The 15,909-nt window shown below is 33.8% G+C and overlaps 1 protein-coding gene across 1 annotated transcript in view; it reads left to right on the top strand.

The window, feature by feature from the left end:
- The window catches only part of GLIS3 (GLIS family zinc finger 3), a 211,393-nt gene that overhangs the window by 21,834 nt on the left and 173,650 nt on the right, over nucleotides 1–15,909 (top strand). Inside the window, exon 2 of the mRNA XM_072404214.1 lies at nucleotides 2,143–2,608. Coding sequence (XP_072260315.1) covers nucleotides 2,242–2,608 — 367 coding nt within the window. The 5' untranslated portion in view covers nucleotides 2,143–2,241. The remainder of the gene's footprint in view (nucleotides 1–2,142; nucleotides 2,609–15,909) is intronic.

Here is a 15,909-nt window from a genome sequence, read left to right as displayed (position 1 = left end):
GTGCCTGTTTCTGTCAATCATCAATCATAGTAGAGCAGGCAGGTAAATCAGATTGAACTCAGATTGTAGCCTTATTTTAAAAGGGGTCAGTATTAGTGTTATTTTAGGATACACCATAAGGGTGACTTTACAGCTTCAAGCAAATCATTGTGAACAAATACATTAGCAGGAAATTGTCAAGGCTTGGGTTCCTTTTTTTTTAATTTATATATTTTAAAACTGATGTTTATGTTTTTTCTTTTTTGCTATTTACATGAACCTACATTTATTATTTTCTAACTAAACTTTAAGTTATATTGTATATCAGTCAAATTTTGATTTTTTACTCTGAATGTGAAAAATGATCTACTAGCAAATTTGTTCTGCTATTTTTTATACCTCTTGCAATACTTACAGCACTTTTACAATAAAAATATATAGATTAGCATATAACTTACAGAACCAATGTATCCAGCAGAAGTCTCATACTGCCTGTATATCTGGATCCACTAAATATTTTCCCATGCTATTCTTAATAAATTTTTGATTTACTTTACGTAAGTTAAACCGGTCCCAAACATAGACACTTCAAAATGAGAATATAATGAAAATCTCTTTTGTAGAAGCTACCTTGACTACATAAGTATTCAGGTATTTAAGATGAAGATATATGTAAATGTCAACTTTTCTTCTTCTCTCCCTTTACCTCTAAAGCTCCTTATTCATTAAACAAAGCCACACTTTATATGCTTCACAAAGCATGGAAAGGGTGAAGGGAGTGGGATTCAATTTGATTTTGACGTCAAGACCTCAGATTTGTGCATTATATAATTAATTTGCATATATAATCATATATATATATATATATATATATATATATATATATATATATTCTATAGATCTACTGCATTTTTTCATGTAGTTTTCACTGAAGATTACCTCTTCTTGGATTTAGTTGGATTTAGTTGCAAAGTTTTCTAGTTTTCTGATGGGTATGCTTTAAACATGAGTAAGACATAATACAGAAAGAGAAATTTAAAGGTAGTGTTGAAATAATGAATGCAGTTTGTTCTGATTGTACTGTTCTTCTTCTTAAAGCAAAACACTAAGCAAATCTCAGAAACACTGGATGTCAGTGATATGCCCTTGCCTATATATCCTACATTGTGTTTATAGTTGTAAATATCCTCTATGTACACAATTCCTTTATTGTAGCAAAATCTCACTCCAGAGATCCAGTAACTATGAAATAACTACTAAGCATGCAGATCAGAAAAGTCATCTAAAGGTGTATTAGCTTATATGTTTATGGTAAATAACTAAAAATATGAGAGCAAGAAGGACAGCATGACAGCCAGGCAACAAATTATGAACAACATTTATGAATAGATAAGAGAAGGAGACCTATTAAAATAAACATGCCCCCATTGACTCTCTGTATCATCATATAGTTAAGAATACTGGTGTTGAAACACAGAAGCTGCCACCTGGCAGATCAGCAATCAGGTTTTCATAGAAACAAAAGCACTGAAGCCTTACTTTTTAACTTAGTGGATCCTGCAGACCCACAGACATCCAAGCCATACCTTCTAAGTTAATTTATATGAGGGACTACAGTTAGTAATTAATGGGACAACTAACTACTGGTATGGGTCAGGACAGGGTTAATGCATATATCTACATTTTTACTAACTGTTTTCTGTACTATTTAGATATTCAAAAATATACATTGTACACTTATTGTCTTTCTTGTTAATGTAGTATCTTATGTTTTTATACTCCAAGATATCAGGCATAGTTTAGGGTATATAAGGTATTAAAAACACCCAAACATGTTCAAATTAATACAGACACATTGAGACAGTAAGACAATAAGAGATGAATATATTGATTAATGGAGAATGTGTTATGTAGAGGAAAGTGCACTGGGCATGCAAAGTAAAGCTATGCCTGGCATGTTTTTCCAGAATTCTTGCATTCCTCTTTTAATGAAAATGCTTCTGTTTTGAAAGAGTATTTATACATTTTATTATTCTTAATGTATTCATACTGCAGCTTGTCATTGTCCTTTTTTACAGACATGTTTAGAGATCCACTTTTAGACTATAAACATTATCATTTCATTTGATCTACATTGATTTCCTATTTTTTACCCTTCAACAGATGTGTTTCACTCAAGGCAACCAAATGGGAACACTTTAATGACTGGGAAATTATTATTGTATCTATATATTAGAAGAAGATTAGTGCGACCCAAGCAAAATGAATGGAAGAACTTGCAATATGAACCACAGGGCAGCTGGCACCCCTCAGGGACCTGGAATAATCAGTGGGCAGCAGATACCACCCATTAGAGTACACACAGGAACTCCTTGTCCGTCGTCTAACAGTGCAACTCCAAGTCCAGCTAATGGGAACCTATACATAAAAATGCCTCTTGGAGGTGGAGTAGCACCTCAAAGCAGTGAAAGCACTATTCACCTACCCGCTTTAAGTCCAAGGCGGCAAGTTATAACCAATGGGAAGCCTGTTTTCCAAGTGCCGCAGGCACCAAATCTACAGCCATCCTCATCATCTAAGCCAAAGCAGCTGGAGTATGGTCCACCATTTTCTGCTAGCTGCTTGAAAGGTTAGTACTGAATTAATTGTGAACTTTGATGTGTGTGTGTTAAAAAAATAAAATTATATATATATATTTTTTATTTTTTTTAACAAAGTACAATGTACTTGCCAAAGTACTAAAACGATACTACATTATTTTGGCACAGTTCCCTAAAATAAAATGTATTCCATGCATATTTGTCTGTATTTTTTAACATCTAAAAGATTCTTCAAAAATTTAAAAAAAGGAATGTAAAGGCCACTTACCCACTGCAAAGGGAAGAGCAAGCCAAAAGCAACACTAAAATGGCTTCTATATATTTTATGACATACTACTTTCTACTTACTTGCTATTAATTTTAACTCAGTGTAGTGAGTCAAATCATGGTATAGGCCAGTAAGGGCATGTGAGTTTGCATATATATTTGCTAAAAGGCAGGTAAGTTTGTTTTGTTGCCGAACAGATATTGCCTGTCCAGCCTGGAATAAAGAATCCACCTGCTTACACTTTATTTCCTATGAGGTTCTGTTCTGCTTTAACTTTACTACCTAATCACCTGAATTGATCATTTGTAGTTAGCATCTCTGGGCCTTTGATTGTATTATGAGAACAAGAGAGATGTAAGGATCCAGCGACTTCACTAACTTTCAATGGAAGCTGCACATCATCTGTCTGGGTACTTGGTTTTAGCCTAATAAAAATATTACATAACCATGGAATTCCCCTGTTAACATACCAGTAATTGCTTCCACACTTTATGTTCTGTCAAATGAGTTCAAGAAATTGTTTTAAGCAAAAAGCACACAGCTGGTTATTAAAGCCTTTTCTTCTTGCTGCATATAACAGATATACAGCATGACATCTAAGCAGAGGCATGGTTTCTACATGTACAGTATATATAATTTTCGAACTATGGAAGGTATTTTGGGTGTGCAAATTTTCATTAAAAAGGCATCTAGACATTTAAGCTTGTCTCACTGGTCCTGTTCACAAAAATTGCTAAGAACAGTGAAAACACACAAGGTGCAGGAATCTATAGCAGACAATCAGAGTTTACTAGAGTCAGATCAGTTAAGGCATGATCTCTGGTTTCTATGGGTGGCTGCTCTCTGCACATTCTGATTGCTCTATGACCTGCCCTAATGAATATACTTACAAGAGCCAGACATTCAGTTTGATGTAGTACAGATTTGTTTTCTCTTTATTAGAGCAGAAGGGCTAGAAAATAGAACGCCTAGGGAATCGAGACAAGCTCCCTATCTACAAAACATGGTAAAGGCAGTTTGTTGGAAACTTCAAGGTATTTATACATAAAGAGTAGTGGACTTCATAGAGGTTTTAGGTGATTCATATAAAGACAATAACAAGACATCAGAGAAAAGACTGCAATAACATTAAATTGTATAAAAGTGACAGTGGCTTAGTCATGTGAATGGTGTTTTATGCACCTTAAGGCTTAGTCTACACGGACGTTTTCCCCAGAGTTTAACCTGAGGCTTTTAAAGCCCTTGTTTGAAATCCCCATGCATTCCAATGGGCTAATTTACACCAGGACATTTCCTTGAGGCACGTTCATGAGCTTTATTTTAAACGTTGCTTGTTCCTTGTTTTTAAGCACTAAAAACGTAAACGCAATAAAAACACAGGAAAACGCAGCATAGACGCTTCGCAGCGTTTTAAAGGCAAGCATTAAAACGCTAATAAAAGTGTTTGTAAACTTAATAGGAACGTTTACATGTGTTTTTAAAAATGTCCGTGGACCCAGCCTTACTATTTCTTCCTAAAAAAACTACTTTTTTTATGGAGTTTGAAAGAATTAGAAACTCGATCAGGTTTATCTTGCAACTTGTATTCTCTCTAATTTCCCTGTTGACCATAGTCATCCAAAATGTTATAATTGTCACTGGGACAGAAAGTGAAAAGTAACCAGCTAGCCAAGGTTAGAGAAGATTTCCTATTCCTGTTATGTCACTAGATATAGAAAAGAAAGAAGTACAAATAAACTTGCCAGGGATTTTAACCATTACCTATTTTATCCATAATAATACCCTTTAGCTATAGATTCTGTTTAATAAATTAGATGAAACGTTATGACACCATACTTTATACTTTAGCAACAAGAATAGTGTCATAAACACTAGTAAAATACACATAAACATATGTTGTTTCATAATGTAATTATAAAAAAGGCGTAGATTCTATCGCGTTATAGTAGTCATTTTAGGCATAAGTGCTCTGATTATTCTCAGTGGATTGGTCTTCTTGGGGTGGTAATTCTCAATGTTTGATTACAGTGACGAAAAGCAGATAAATATAAAATCTGAACAATGTGAATATAAAATGAGCTCAAACAAAACAAATGTACTTTTTGATTGTTTAAAGCCTTGTTAATTGTTTTCTATATTAGTTCCCTACAAATGAAAAACATGTTTTAGACTTTGGAGACTCTCCAGCATTGACAACATTCTGCTTTTATGGGCTTTTATTATTATTTTGTTATTATTTATGTAGTTTTTTCAAATTTGTAGCTGTAGCTGACAGCTTATAATCAGGCAACTGACATCATTGCTGTGTTATCCAGATACAAAAAGCCTTCTCTGTAAACAAAGCTGGGTTGTCGTGGTGACCCCCATACCTCATTCGCTCAAGCATGAGGAAACTCTGCTTGTGTGACCATTAGGCATTTTTAAAAAGTACATATTAACTAGCTGACAATAAATTGTTTTAATACTCGCTTGCCACGGTATACATGATGCCATATATTTTAGAGTTGCCTGTTTATATATGCAACTTTTATATTAAGTTGGCTCTTCCTTTTTCTGCTGGCATCTAATGACCACAGTGGCTGCAGTATCCCAATGACAGTGAAGTGGTTAACAAACTGTTATTATGATGTTATTATAGAAATTAACTTATTTTTATTTTTTATTTCTAAATGATATACTATCTAGTTTTGTTTTTATTACTAAATAATGTAGAAATAATAGGTTTATGTATATTTAAAGATAAAAAAAGTAAAATACTTAAAGATATACAGTATAAAAAATGAATGTTATTGATTTTGTGAATAATGTATTTCTTTGCCCATTATTGAGATGATTGATAGTAAAAAAGTAATGATTCACTAGATGACATATACAATAGGGGCCAAGGAGAGCATATAAGGGAAAATGAAGAGATACAAGGGATAATAATATTATTAATATTATTAAACAGGATTTATATAGCGCCAACATATTACACAGCTGTATTTACTGTACATTAAATAGGGGTTGCAAATGACAGACAGATACTATAAGAAGCGTTTTTTGAATTTTATATACCTAAACATCATGGACTAGATCATGGAGGGCAGAGACAATCAAACAATACATTTATGGAAAGTATATAAAAAGTAGTAATAATAAGGTAGAAATGAGATTGTAATATATTTGTTAAAAGAGAAATCTGCAATATGAAATATTGCACACACATTTTATGTATTCTTCTATCCAACCAGCAGATATTGCACTAGAGATTCTTTCACTTTAAAAAAAGTTGCTAGAAAGCATAAAGTACAAACAACTAGAGGTGACTGCACATACCCACTTTGGGTTTTGCCTCCCTGTGCCCGTACACTGAACCAGGAAAAGGCAATGTCTCCATGTAGGTTGAAACATGTCCTCTCCCTTCTGTTCCACCATACATTTCTTTTGGCTGCTATGATGAACAACCTTAATGGTCAGAAAAATTGTGTGAAGGTGGAGGTATGGCCATTATCTGTCATTATCAGGAAATTACAAAGCTTTGCCGTAATGATCTGACATTCAGGCATGGACATGGCAGTAAAAACTGCTATAAGCATAATTCGAGATTGAAATTCTTTAAAGAAGCAACTTGTTTTAAAGAACTCAAATGATTTATCCAAACAGTGACTCATCCCTTTATCAGACAGTTGAGTCCGCTGAGGTTGAAAGCAAACTTGTTGTACTGTGCTTTTTTGATTAGCTCTAGTGACTCTTTCTTATGTGTTAAATGTGTTTTTTTTTAAAATAAATAAAGGCTGTATATACAGTTTTCAGGGCGAAATACTTTTCATAGTTAAAAACACATTACTAGTAAAGGTCAAGTCTAGCAATGCAGTCAAGATGGTCAAACCAGTTATCAGAAGGGAAGTGTTAGGGTCAAAAGTCGATGATAGAACTAACAGGTCAGTGCTAAACAAACTTGAGGGTAACAACAGGTTTTAAAACAATTAGTTTTCAGCTCCTTGAATTTGGATCAATAATAGATTGTTGCTGTGGTTTACTGTGCTGCATATTACATATTGTAAACCACCTCCTAATCAGCAGAATATTTTTCTTTTCACAGTTAAACATTGCATTCTGATCCTAGTAGACACTTGTTTTTACTATATGTTCTTAGGGTGTGATTATCCAGGAGTACCAAGTGAATGTGTGTTATCACTTATCACAGCTATGATGTTAAGAAAGAAAGAAAGCAGTTGATCGCTACGTTTTCATTGTGTGCTAAGCTCAAACTACGTACTAAGTCTGGGCTAACAGTGTGAAAATGAAGACAATCCTCTCTAATCTCACTGTAAATTGCAAACAGAGCTAGAAAATAAGGCAGCTAAAGCTGAAGTGCACTATTACTGTTTTATATTGGAAAATATGTATTACAATATATCTAAAATGAATGTGGAAAAGCTACATGCTTGTTCTTTGTCTATACTAAATATAATTCAGGTGATTTTTTCAATAATCTAAGTAAAGTGTGGTTTAAAGTTGTATGGTTTTCATGCTCCTTCAACCATTAAGAAAGCCTGATCACATATGTAAAGGTTTGCAAAGGTTGTGATAAGTATCAAAAAGTTGAATACTTTCAGCTTCACTAATTTAGAACTAGCATGCAGAGGACACATAGTGAAGGCAGCCATGTTTGTATATTGTGCATTTTCACTATATTACCTCTCTCTTCTGTGTGGGGACTTGTGGAGGACCATGCCCATTTGTTCAGGTACAGAGCACACTCAGCTCTGTGTAATACTGTATTTAGGTACAGTGTGCAAAGTTACTTTTATAGTCTGTTTAAAATGTTATTTAGCACTTAACCCATGTGGTACAAAGCTAAAGTTCTACTTTACATTCTTATTTCATAGTAGCACATACTTTGGTTGCCTTCATATTCTATCCACTCTATTCTGCTGCTTGGATTGAAAAAATACCAAGTAGTTATTTTAATGGAGCTGTGTGATAGCTCCTGGCCAAGTACCGACGCTATCACAAGTATAGAGACCAAAGCCCTGTGTAAGCAATAAATTGAATAAAAAAAATTATACAGTGTGGTTTCTCTTGCTATTGACTAACAGTAAACTATAAATAATGTGGCACCAAAGATTGGGGTTTTTAGTTTAAGTTATTATACCACAATTGGATACAGTTAAAATTCGAAATTTATTTGACATATTTTAGAATTACATATTTTATAATGATTACATTTTGAATTTTAACTGTATCCAATTGTGGTAATATAGCTTCAAAATAAAAACCCAATCTTTGGTGCCACATTATTTATAGTTATCCTAGAAAGGGTGGATACCACAAATACTAATTGAATATTCTGTCTTGGTCCTAGGCACCAGTATTGCTCTATTGCACTGACTAACAGTAGCAAGGGAAGCTACTGATTGATTAGAGGAACAAGCAAATGTATATACTGCAGGAGAAATATTGTTTACCCATTGTTTAACCTTGCATAGGCAAAGTAGAGACTTGTTTTAAAGCAGGTTCAGTTTTTTTGTTTATTCTTGAAAATGTCAATACATGGCTGTACCAAATATTTGATTAATGCTTACATTTTGCATGATAGTGCTATATAGGTTACTGTGAATAAGGAAAAAGATGAACAGGAAACCCATCCTCCTGTTACTCCAACACCATAAACAAATTAGGAAATAAACAACCTCCAAAGCCAAAAAGATTAGACACAAAAAGTTTCACTCTGAATAAACAAAATAAAAACTTGCATACAGTTGCTAAAACTGCAACACAGGAATGAGTGAGTCATAAAAGTAGAGGAAGAAAAATACTAAAGTAACATTAACATCTAAAATGGCATAAATGGCATAATTTCTATATTTCCATTTCTTAGAAAAATGTGAAAGTCAAACGTTTAGCTGTCTCCAGTGCATTGTTCGGGCCCTGAAGGGATTAATATTACACATCAGTCTCTGGTAGAGAAAAATGAATTTGTTAAGCACTACTGGCAGTGTTCCAACTCATGCAGCAAACGTTTTCATTCACAGCAGCCAAAAAGGTGGGAAACAATGTTTACTTTGGTTTTAGGCCTTGGCTGTATAAACTGTATATTAGGTACATTAATTAGCACCGGTATACATCAAAATAATGCATTGTACTTTTAGCAGCACTGGTAAATAATGTATTTCAAGATTTGTTCCAAGGAAAATAAACAATGTGCATTTGTCAAAGGCCATTATCCTTTTAACCCAATAAATGCTCACAACTGTAACATCAACACATATAGGATATTTTAATTCCATTGGTCATATTGATGAGTATAAGGGAGTACAGTTTTCCAGTACAGTTTTTTTTTTACATTACTCTTCCTAACACAGTTTAACTCTTATCATTTTTTTAACAGTTACACATTTGTAAATTTTCATCAGTATTTCACAGATGTATACAAAATGTTCACTGGGTGATGCACAAGCTCCAATCTGACATGAACTCTTGGCCATTTTATTTACATATTTTCAACAAGCAGTAAATTAATTTTAAATAAAGCCCTCACTGATCTCTTTAGCTTCAGTGATGCAAATCATTCTCACAGTCTACAGCAGGTCCACCAACTTCCAGTCTTCTAGTCTATATCTCCCATTCTATTGTGTGTAAATTCCCCCACCTACTTGATTGTAAGCTCTTCGGGGCAGGGTCCTTTCCTCCTGTACCGCTGTCTGTATTCGTCTGTCATTTGCAACCCCTATTTAATGTACAGCGCTGCGTAATATGTTGGCGCTATATAAATCCTGTTTAATAATAATAATAATAACAATAATAATTCAATGTAAACCCAAGGCAGTTGCTCTGGGAAGTGTTTTTGTCCATGTTCCAGTTGGTTGCTGTCCTCAGGTGAAACTGACAGCAATACGATCCTAACTGAGCTTTTAATTTTTTTGCTATCCATCCAAAACTTAACCAATAAAAAAGTTTTGTTAGAATTGGGCGTCAACATTTGTTATAGTTCTTTTTTTTTTAAGAAAGGTTTTTTTTTAGGAGTTAAGTGCAAGTTCATATACAGTAACATATGCAGAAATTCACATTTTACCAAACAAGCCTTACTGGGTTTTTTTTACGTGTTGTGGTCTGTCACTTTAAAGTGTGTCAACTTACTTTCTTTTTAGAACTCTATTCTCTATAGAATGTGGGTTTCGAGAAATCTGACTATGGCCTTGTTTTGCTTATATCTTGTTAGCCAAAGCTTGTTTTAGCATGAATGCCAAATGTTCAAGTTTGTGTGTAGACTGATTTACAAATGTGTTAATCAGCATGCACTGGAGCCTTGCACAAAATCTTTTCCAGTCCTATTGCGTTTTTGTAGAAGCGATTATACATCTACTTAACGAACATACCGGGAAATTAGGTTTCTTTAGTATTTAGTAGACAGTAACACTATAGACTCGACTTAATCTTATTTTCCAGTTGTCCTCTTATATCAGCTTTCACTAGCTCTTGTACCACTTACTGATTAAAGAACACAGTACATCATTCATAAGGAAAGGTCAGTCTTAAATGTAATATTTTCTCTTTCCTTCTAAGCCATTTTGTGGGCCAAAAAACTATCAAGATAGCACTTAGATATTAAATGCAGTATTTCATGTACAGTTTTATCAAGGTAGAACATATGGTTTGTGTTGTCACAAAGCAATTCTGTTCACCGTTTTGCACCTTAAATGATGACTTAATACTAGTTGTAAATTTGATTATGAAAATTCCCCCAGCTTGTAGGTCAGCATAACAAAAATATTTTACTTTTAATGTACCTCCAAACCTTTAAAGTGGTGCCCCATTTTCTGCCCCAGGACCCAAATACCTGCATGGGCTTCTAGAGTTATTGCTACAGTTATACCACTGCACCGACATTGTAAGATACTAGTTGGTTATTTCATCCAGCTATGCTCACCCATAAGTGCAAATAGTGTGCTAAGATTGCTATTTCTCTCTATATATAGAGATAGCAATTTTTTCCATGCATTTATAAAAAAGAAAAGTTTTGCAGTTACAAATAATAAAATAGTACAAGTAAATTTGTCACTAGTCAAAATGTGCTTATTTAATATTTATTTTAAACAAGCAATTAAAGTTAAAATATCAGTTGTTCAGTTAGAGATCATATACTTACTGCAATAGTTATTTTCTTTTCAGACCCTTCAGTACTGCATTTGTATGTTAGGCATTTAGAGTCAGTAGGTTTTGGGGAAACTGTTGTTTTGGCTATGGAGAATTTTGACACAATGGCCCTGATTTATTAAAGCTCTCCAAGGCTGGAGACAATATACTTTCACCAGTGAAGCTGGGTGATCCAACAAACCTGGGATGGATCTGGTCCAGGATTCAAAGCATTTGCTAGCAAATAGCAAATGGCATTAAATAAATCTATTCCAGGTTTGTTGGATCACCTAACTTCACTGGTGAAAGTGTATTCTGTCCAGCCTTGGAGAGCTTTAATAAATCAGGCCCCATGCATTTAGGTCATTAGGTATTTTAAAACGTTTTTATTTTTGTCTGTGATACTCAAGTTTTTTGGGGGGGATAAATCGTCGTTTGATTTACAGGTTACCTTTAGATTATGTTTTAGGATTACTTTAAGTATTAAGGTTAATGATGAAAATAAACAGATTCTAATATCTATATGAAATACCATTGTAATATGTTGCTTGGAAAATTAGTGCATTAAAGTTCAGGAAAGATTTCTTTGTTAGTTCCTTCACCTATTAATACATTTTCTAGATAACACCACAACAATAGCAGACCACAGGAATTCTACTGTACTAGCCAAGGGGATGAGGGACAACCATTGATAACCATTTTCTACTTACTGATCATATAAAATAAAATGATTCTTGAGTTCTGTTATGTTAACCGATCCTATAGTATAACAAATTAGTAAACTTGCATTTGAAACCTTTTATTAGTAGCTTTATCCCTACTGGTGCTTTCATTTTATTTGATATTTTGTTCTAATGACTGAATATTAGAGAAATGAAATCTTCAATTTCAGTTATATTGGTTGCTTCATTAAATGCAATTTTTGATTTTGCATCATTAGGCAGGCTTAAGAAATATTTCTTTCAGAGAACAAATCATGAGTTTAATCTGTTTCCTGTTATTATAAATATAGAGAGAGTTTAAACCTAATCTTTTTATTTTTTGCTTTCTCTGATTCCTCCTTTTACCCCTTAGAAAGAAGGAATCAGAGAAAGCAAAAATAAAAATAAAAAAAATCTAGAAAAAAGTCATCTAGAAAAAAAGTTCTTATTTTAATGACATACTTTATTTTAGATAAATAAATAAATATGCAAAGCAGGCAGATCATAAGGGCTGACAGTATACACAGTATACTGAACATAGTTGCCTAAAAACATAACAGCACTGTGTTCCAAAATCAGGGTGCATTTGCATGTAAACTGCCCTAGATAATGTCCTTTTGATGCTACCCCATTATGTTTGTAAGAACTAAAATCTAATAAATTTGGAAGGAAACCAGGGACTGCAAAGCTAAAGAGGAAAGGACTTGATCATGCTGCTTGTCCTTCAGCTAGGAAACGAGGCAGGCTATATCTGACCTGCAAATGCAATGCACATTGGGCCTGATTTATTAAAGCTCTCCAAGGCTGAAGAGCCACTTTCATCAATGAATCTGGGTGATCCAACAAACCTGAAATGGATTTCCTAAAAGTCATTCACTATTTGTTAGCAAATGTTTTAAATCCTGGACCAGATCCGTTCCAGATTTGCTGGATCACCCAGCTTTACTGATAAAAGAGTATTCTCTCCAGCCTTGGAGAGCTTTAGTAAATTTGGCCCACTGTGAAAGATTACTGTATGCAATTAGATTAGTTAGCAATTTCTCAATGGAAAAAGCCTGAAAAAGTATGCAAGATTAAAGACAATGTTGATGTTTAGGTTTCATGCTACTAGGCGTCATACCTTCATACATCTGTTTTTTACCACCAAGAATTGTTGGAATGGGGTATACAAAGCACATCATGAAATATTTTTGTAAGGTGCCATAAACAAAACTCTCAAAATTAGGTTCCCTGTGGGTGTCCTTTCCTGGGGCAAAATTTAGGATTTGAATAACTGTATAGACATTGGTTCTTGGCAATGCTTTGGCTTTAAGAAAATCCTTTCTAGTTGCATACCTTGGCATGGGAAGTTTATTTGCTTAACATTTATATAGGATGATATAAGAGAAAATAGGAACTAGACCATGCCAATAAGAACTACTTATCTTTATATACATTCTTGGTTTAGTTTAGTTATATAGAAAGTTTCAAAATTGATTGGCCTATTTAGGAGTCAGGCAATGGACATTTTTAGAGGATATCAGCAGTGGCAGCCATGGATTCATGACACGTATCTTTGTTTTTTGTCCTACACCCTGCTCACTTTTATTTCCTAATGCACATTCCATTTTTTAGCTTGATACTTTGGGAAGGAGATATGTCTAAAATTAAAAAAGACACTTTCAATTACTCAGAAGAATACTATCGAAGTTCATAGTTGTCTTTTTTTTTAATGTTTATTCTGTAGAGATGGTATGTGAGATTCAGAAAATTCCTTCCTTTGCAATTCACATCTCATTGACTATCTTTAGTATTGCGTATTTCATATATTATAATTATTCTTTTGAATTACACACAGCTTTTCTTTTTTTATAATCTACATATCAAAGTTTTTTTTCATGTTTTTTTTCTTTTTGTTAACAAAGTGTTTAGTTTGGCACACATATTCACATAGAGTATTTTTGTTTTCAATAAAAGGGCTTTTATTTGTGTTGACAGAAACTTTTTTGTAAGTGTCAAACAACTAAATTCTAAGTGCATCATCTTTTTCAGGCAACAAGTGACAACAGCTCAAACACACAATGAGTCACTAGTTTTACAGTAACACATTTTATTTCTACGAGTAAAAAGAAAAGGTTTGGCAAAGATGTAATTCATGCTGCAGAATAAGATGTGTTAGACAGACCAGTCTCTTTTTTAGTTGGTCCTGTAGTGAAGCAAATGTAACACATAATGAAGCCTGAGTCTCCACTAATCCAAAAAACCTTTCAATATTCTCCTATCAATAGCACAGCATAGGAAGTTAACACTTCCGATTGTTAGGTGGATACTTGTTCAGAGAGGTCAGAGATGTCAGAGACCTAAGCATCAACTGATAAAATATTTTTTACTTTTACGCTTTCATGTGCCATAGAGACTTGTGCGGCATATTGGTGTCTCAGCAAGTATTTCTACACACTAACAATTTTGGAGTGTGTAGTAATAGTAACAATAAAAAGGAAGATCCTGAATTACTGCATCTTTGTGTTTCTGATTCATAAACCAACCCAAGTTATGTTTAATTCTTTTTTTTTATTTTTACCTGTTTTAGTGACCAGTGACATGTCAGTTGGACTTACAGGGAATAGACAACATTGCAAACACAATGAAGTTAGCTATGCAAAAACTATCACAAATACAAACACAGCCAGAAGTGGCGCTTGTGTTAAGTCACTTGACTCTTGGCTTTAAAAGAGGTGCATCAGTTAGCATTTTAAAATATGAGGCACAAGGCACCTAACATAAGGCCAAATATTCAGCATCTAAATTGTTGACGGATCTGTAAAAAAAACTGCTAAAATGATTTATTATGTCAAAGGAAACAACTTCTTCCAAACAGAGCCAGACTGTATTGGCAAAGAGTTTAACTGAAAGTTCAACAGAAGGAAATAAAAAGATGCTTAAAGATGGTAAAGATAGTTGGTAAAGTCTGTAGAATTATCACAGAAACATTATCTAAGATGTACTGCAGTATGACCAGCAACATTTGTAAGTAGTTGTGTTAGCGTAAACCTAGGCTACTTCACATGTATACCACATTGTAGTTTTTCCAAAATGTTCTCATATTTCAAAATTTAATGTCCCTATTTCCACTGCTGAGAATTGTTTCACTGATACCAGGATAAAGATTTTTCTGGTTCACCAATTCTAATCAGCACTAAACCTCTATAATAAGTAGATTTCAGATTTTTCTTCCTGAAGAATGATGCAAAATCCTGCTATACGCAGTTTATTGACATGATTATTGTTGATTTTTTTACATGATTTTATTTTGAACACCCCGTAGCTGTATGATTTTTGTCTTGGTAACCTTACTTTTTCATCAGTGTGTCTACAAAGATTCTGCCAGTAGGCTTTTGTTACCAGAATCAGGAAACAGTCCTGTCTCTGAAATTGTCTTGTAGAAGAATTGTTGCATAGTTGTTTCTGCCCGTAAGCATGCAGACAAATGAATATTCTGGTTCACCAATACCACAAAGGGAGAATTTAATTAGTTTCTGTGTGAACTATAGACTTTGTCAATCCTTTTCTGCTACATTTTTGTAAATGAAGCTTATTGTAATATTGTAAAGTGTAATTTAGTAATAATTAAGCAGTGTTTTCATTTGTGACGTCATTTATTCATATTTATGGAATTATTGCCATATGTATTAATCATTTTCTTATTTTTCCTTATTAAATTGTATTTACTGTTGGTAATCTAATGCTATTCAAGCAACTGTTACACATGAGAGACATATTCCTGCAGTAATAAACTCTGTCGAGTTAATTCAGTATTTAGCCACCAAGTACAAGTGTTTTATGCCTTTGGGAGACAACATATTATAAGCAGACTGTGGCATTGTGTGATAAAAGTCATACATTGCTATGGAATTTTAATTATATGTTGCTACTAGGTTGCTTTCTACTTTTCATAACCACTGTGATGGTAACAGAAAACCACACTACCCTTCTCAAACAAAGTACGTGTGCTATTAGGTGGCCGTTTTATGACCCGCTTAGCTGGTTTTTCTTTAGCTTGGATTGATGCCAATTTAATGTTTATGTCTGATTAAGTTTATTCTTCATGTGGAAAATGTATGGAAAGGAGAACCAGTTTCTGGGTAGGCAACATCTTATAAGGATTGACAGTAGTAATTGTTTCTTTGGCTACTGTGACTGCCGCAAAACTGTCCATGCATGCTGCTAATGTTGTATGGTGAATGTTTGTAAATGTACATGT

The sequence above is a fragment of the Pyxicephalus adspersus genome, chromosome 3 (genome assembly GCF_032062135.1).
Source record: "Pyxicephalus adspersus chromosome 3, UCB_Pads_2.0, whole genome shotgun sequence".
Classification (NCBI taxonomy): domain Eukaryota; kingdom Metazoa; phylum Chordata; class Amphibia; order Anura; family Pyxicephalidae; genus Pyxicephalus; species Pyxicephalus adspersus.
The sequence above is the reverse complement of the archived record's forward strand: the minus strand, read 5'-3'. Positions and strand labels throughout refer to the sequence as shown.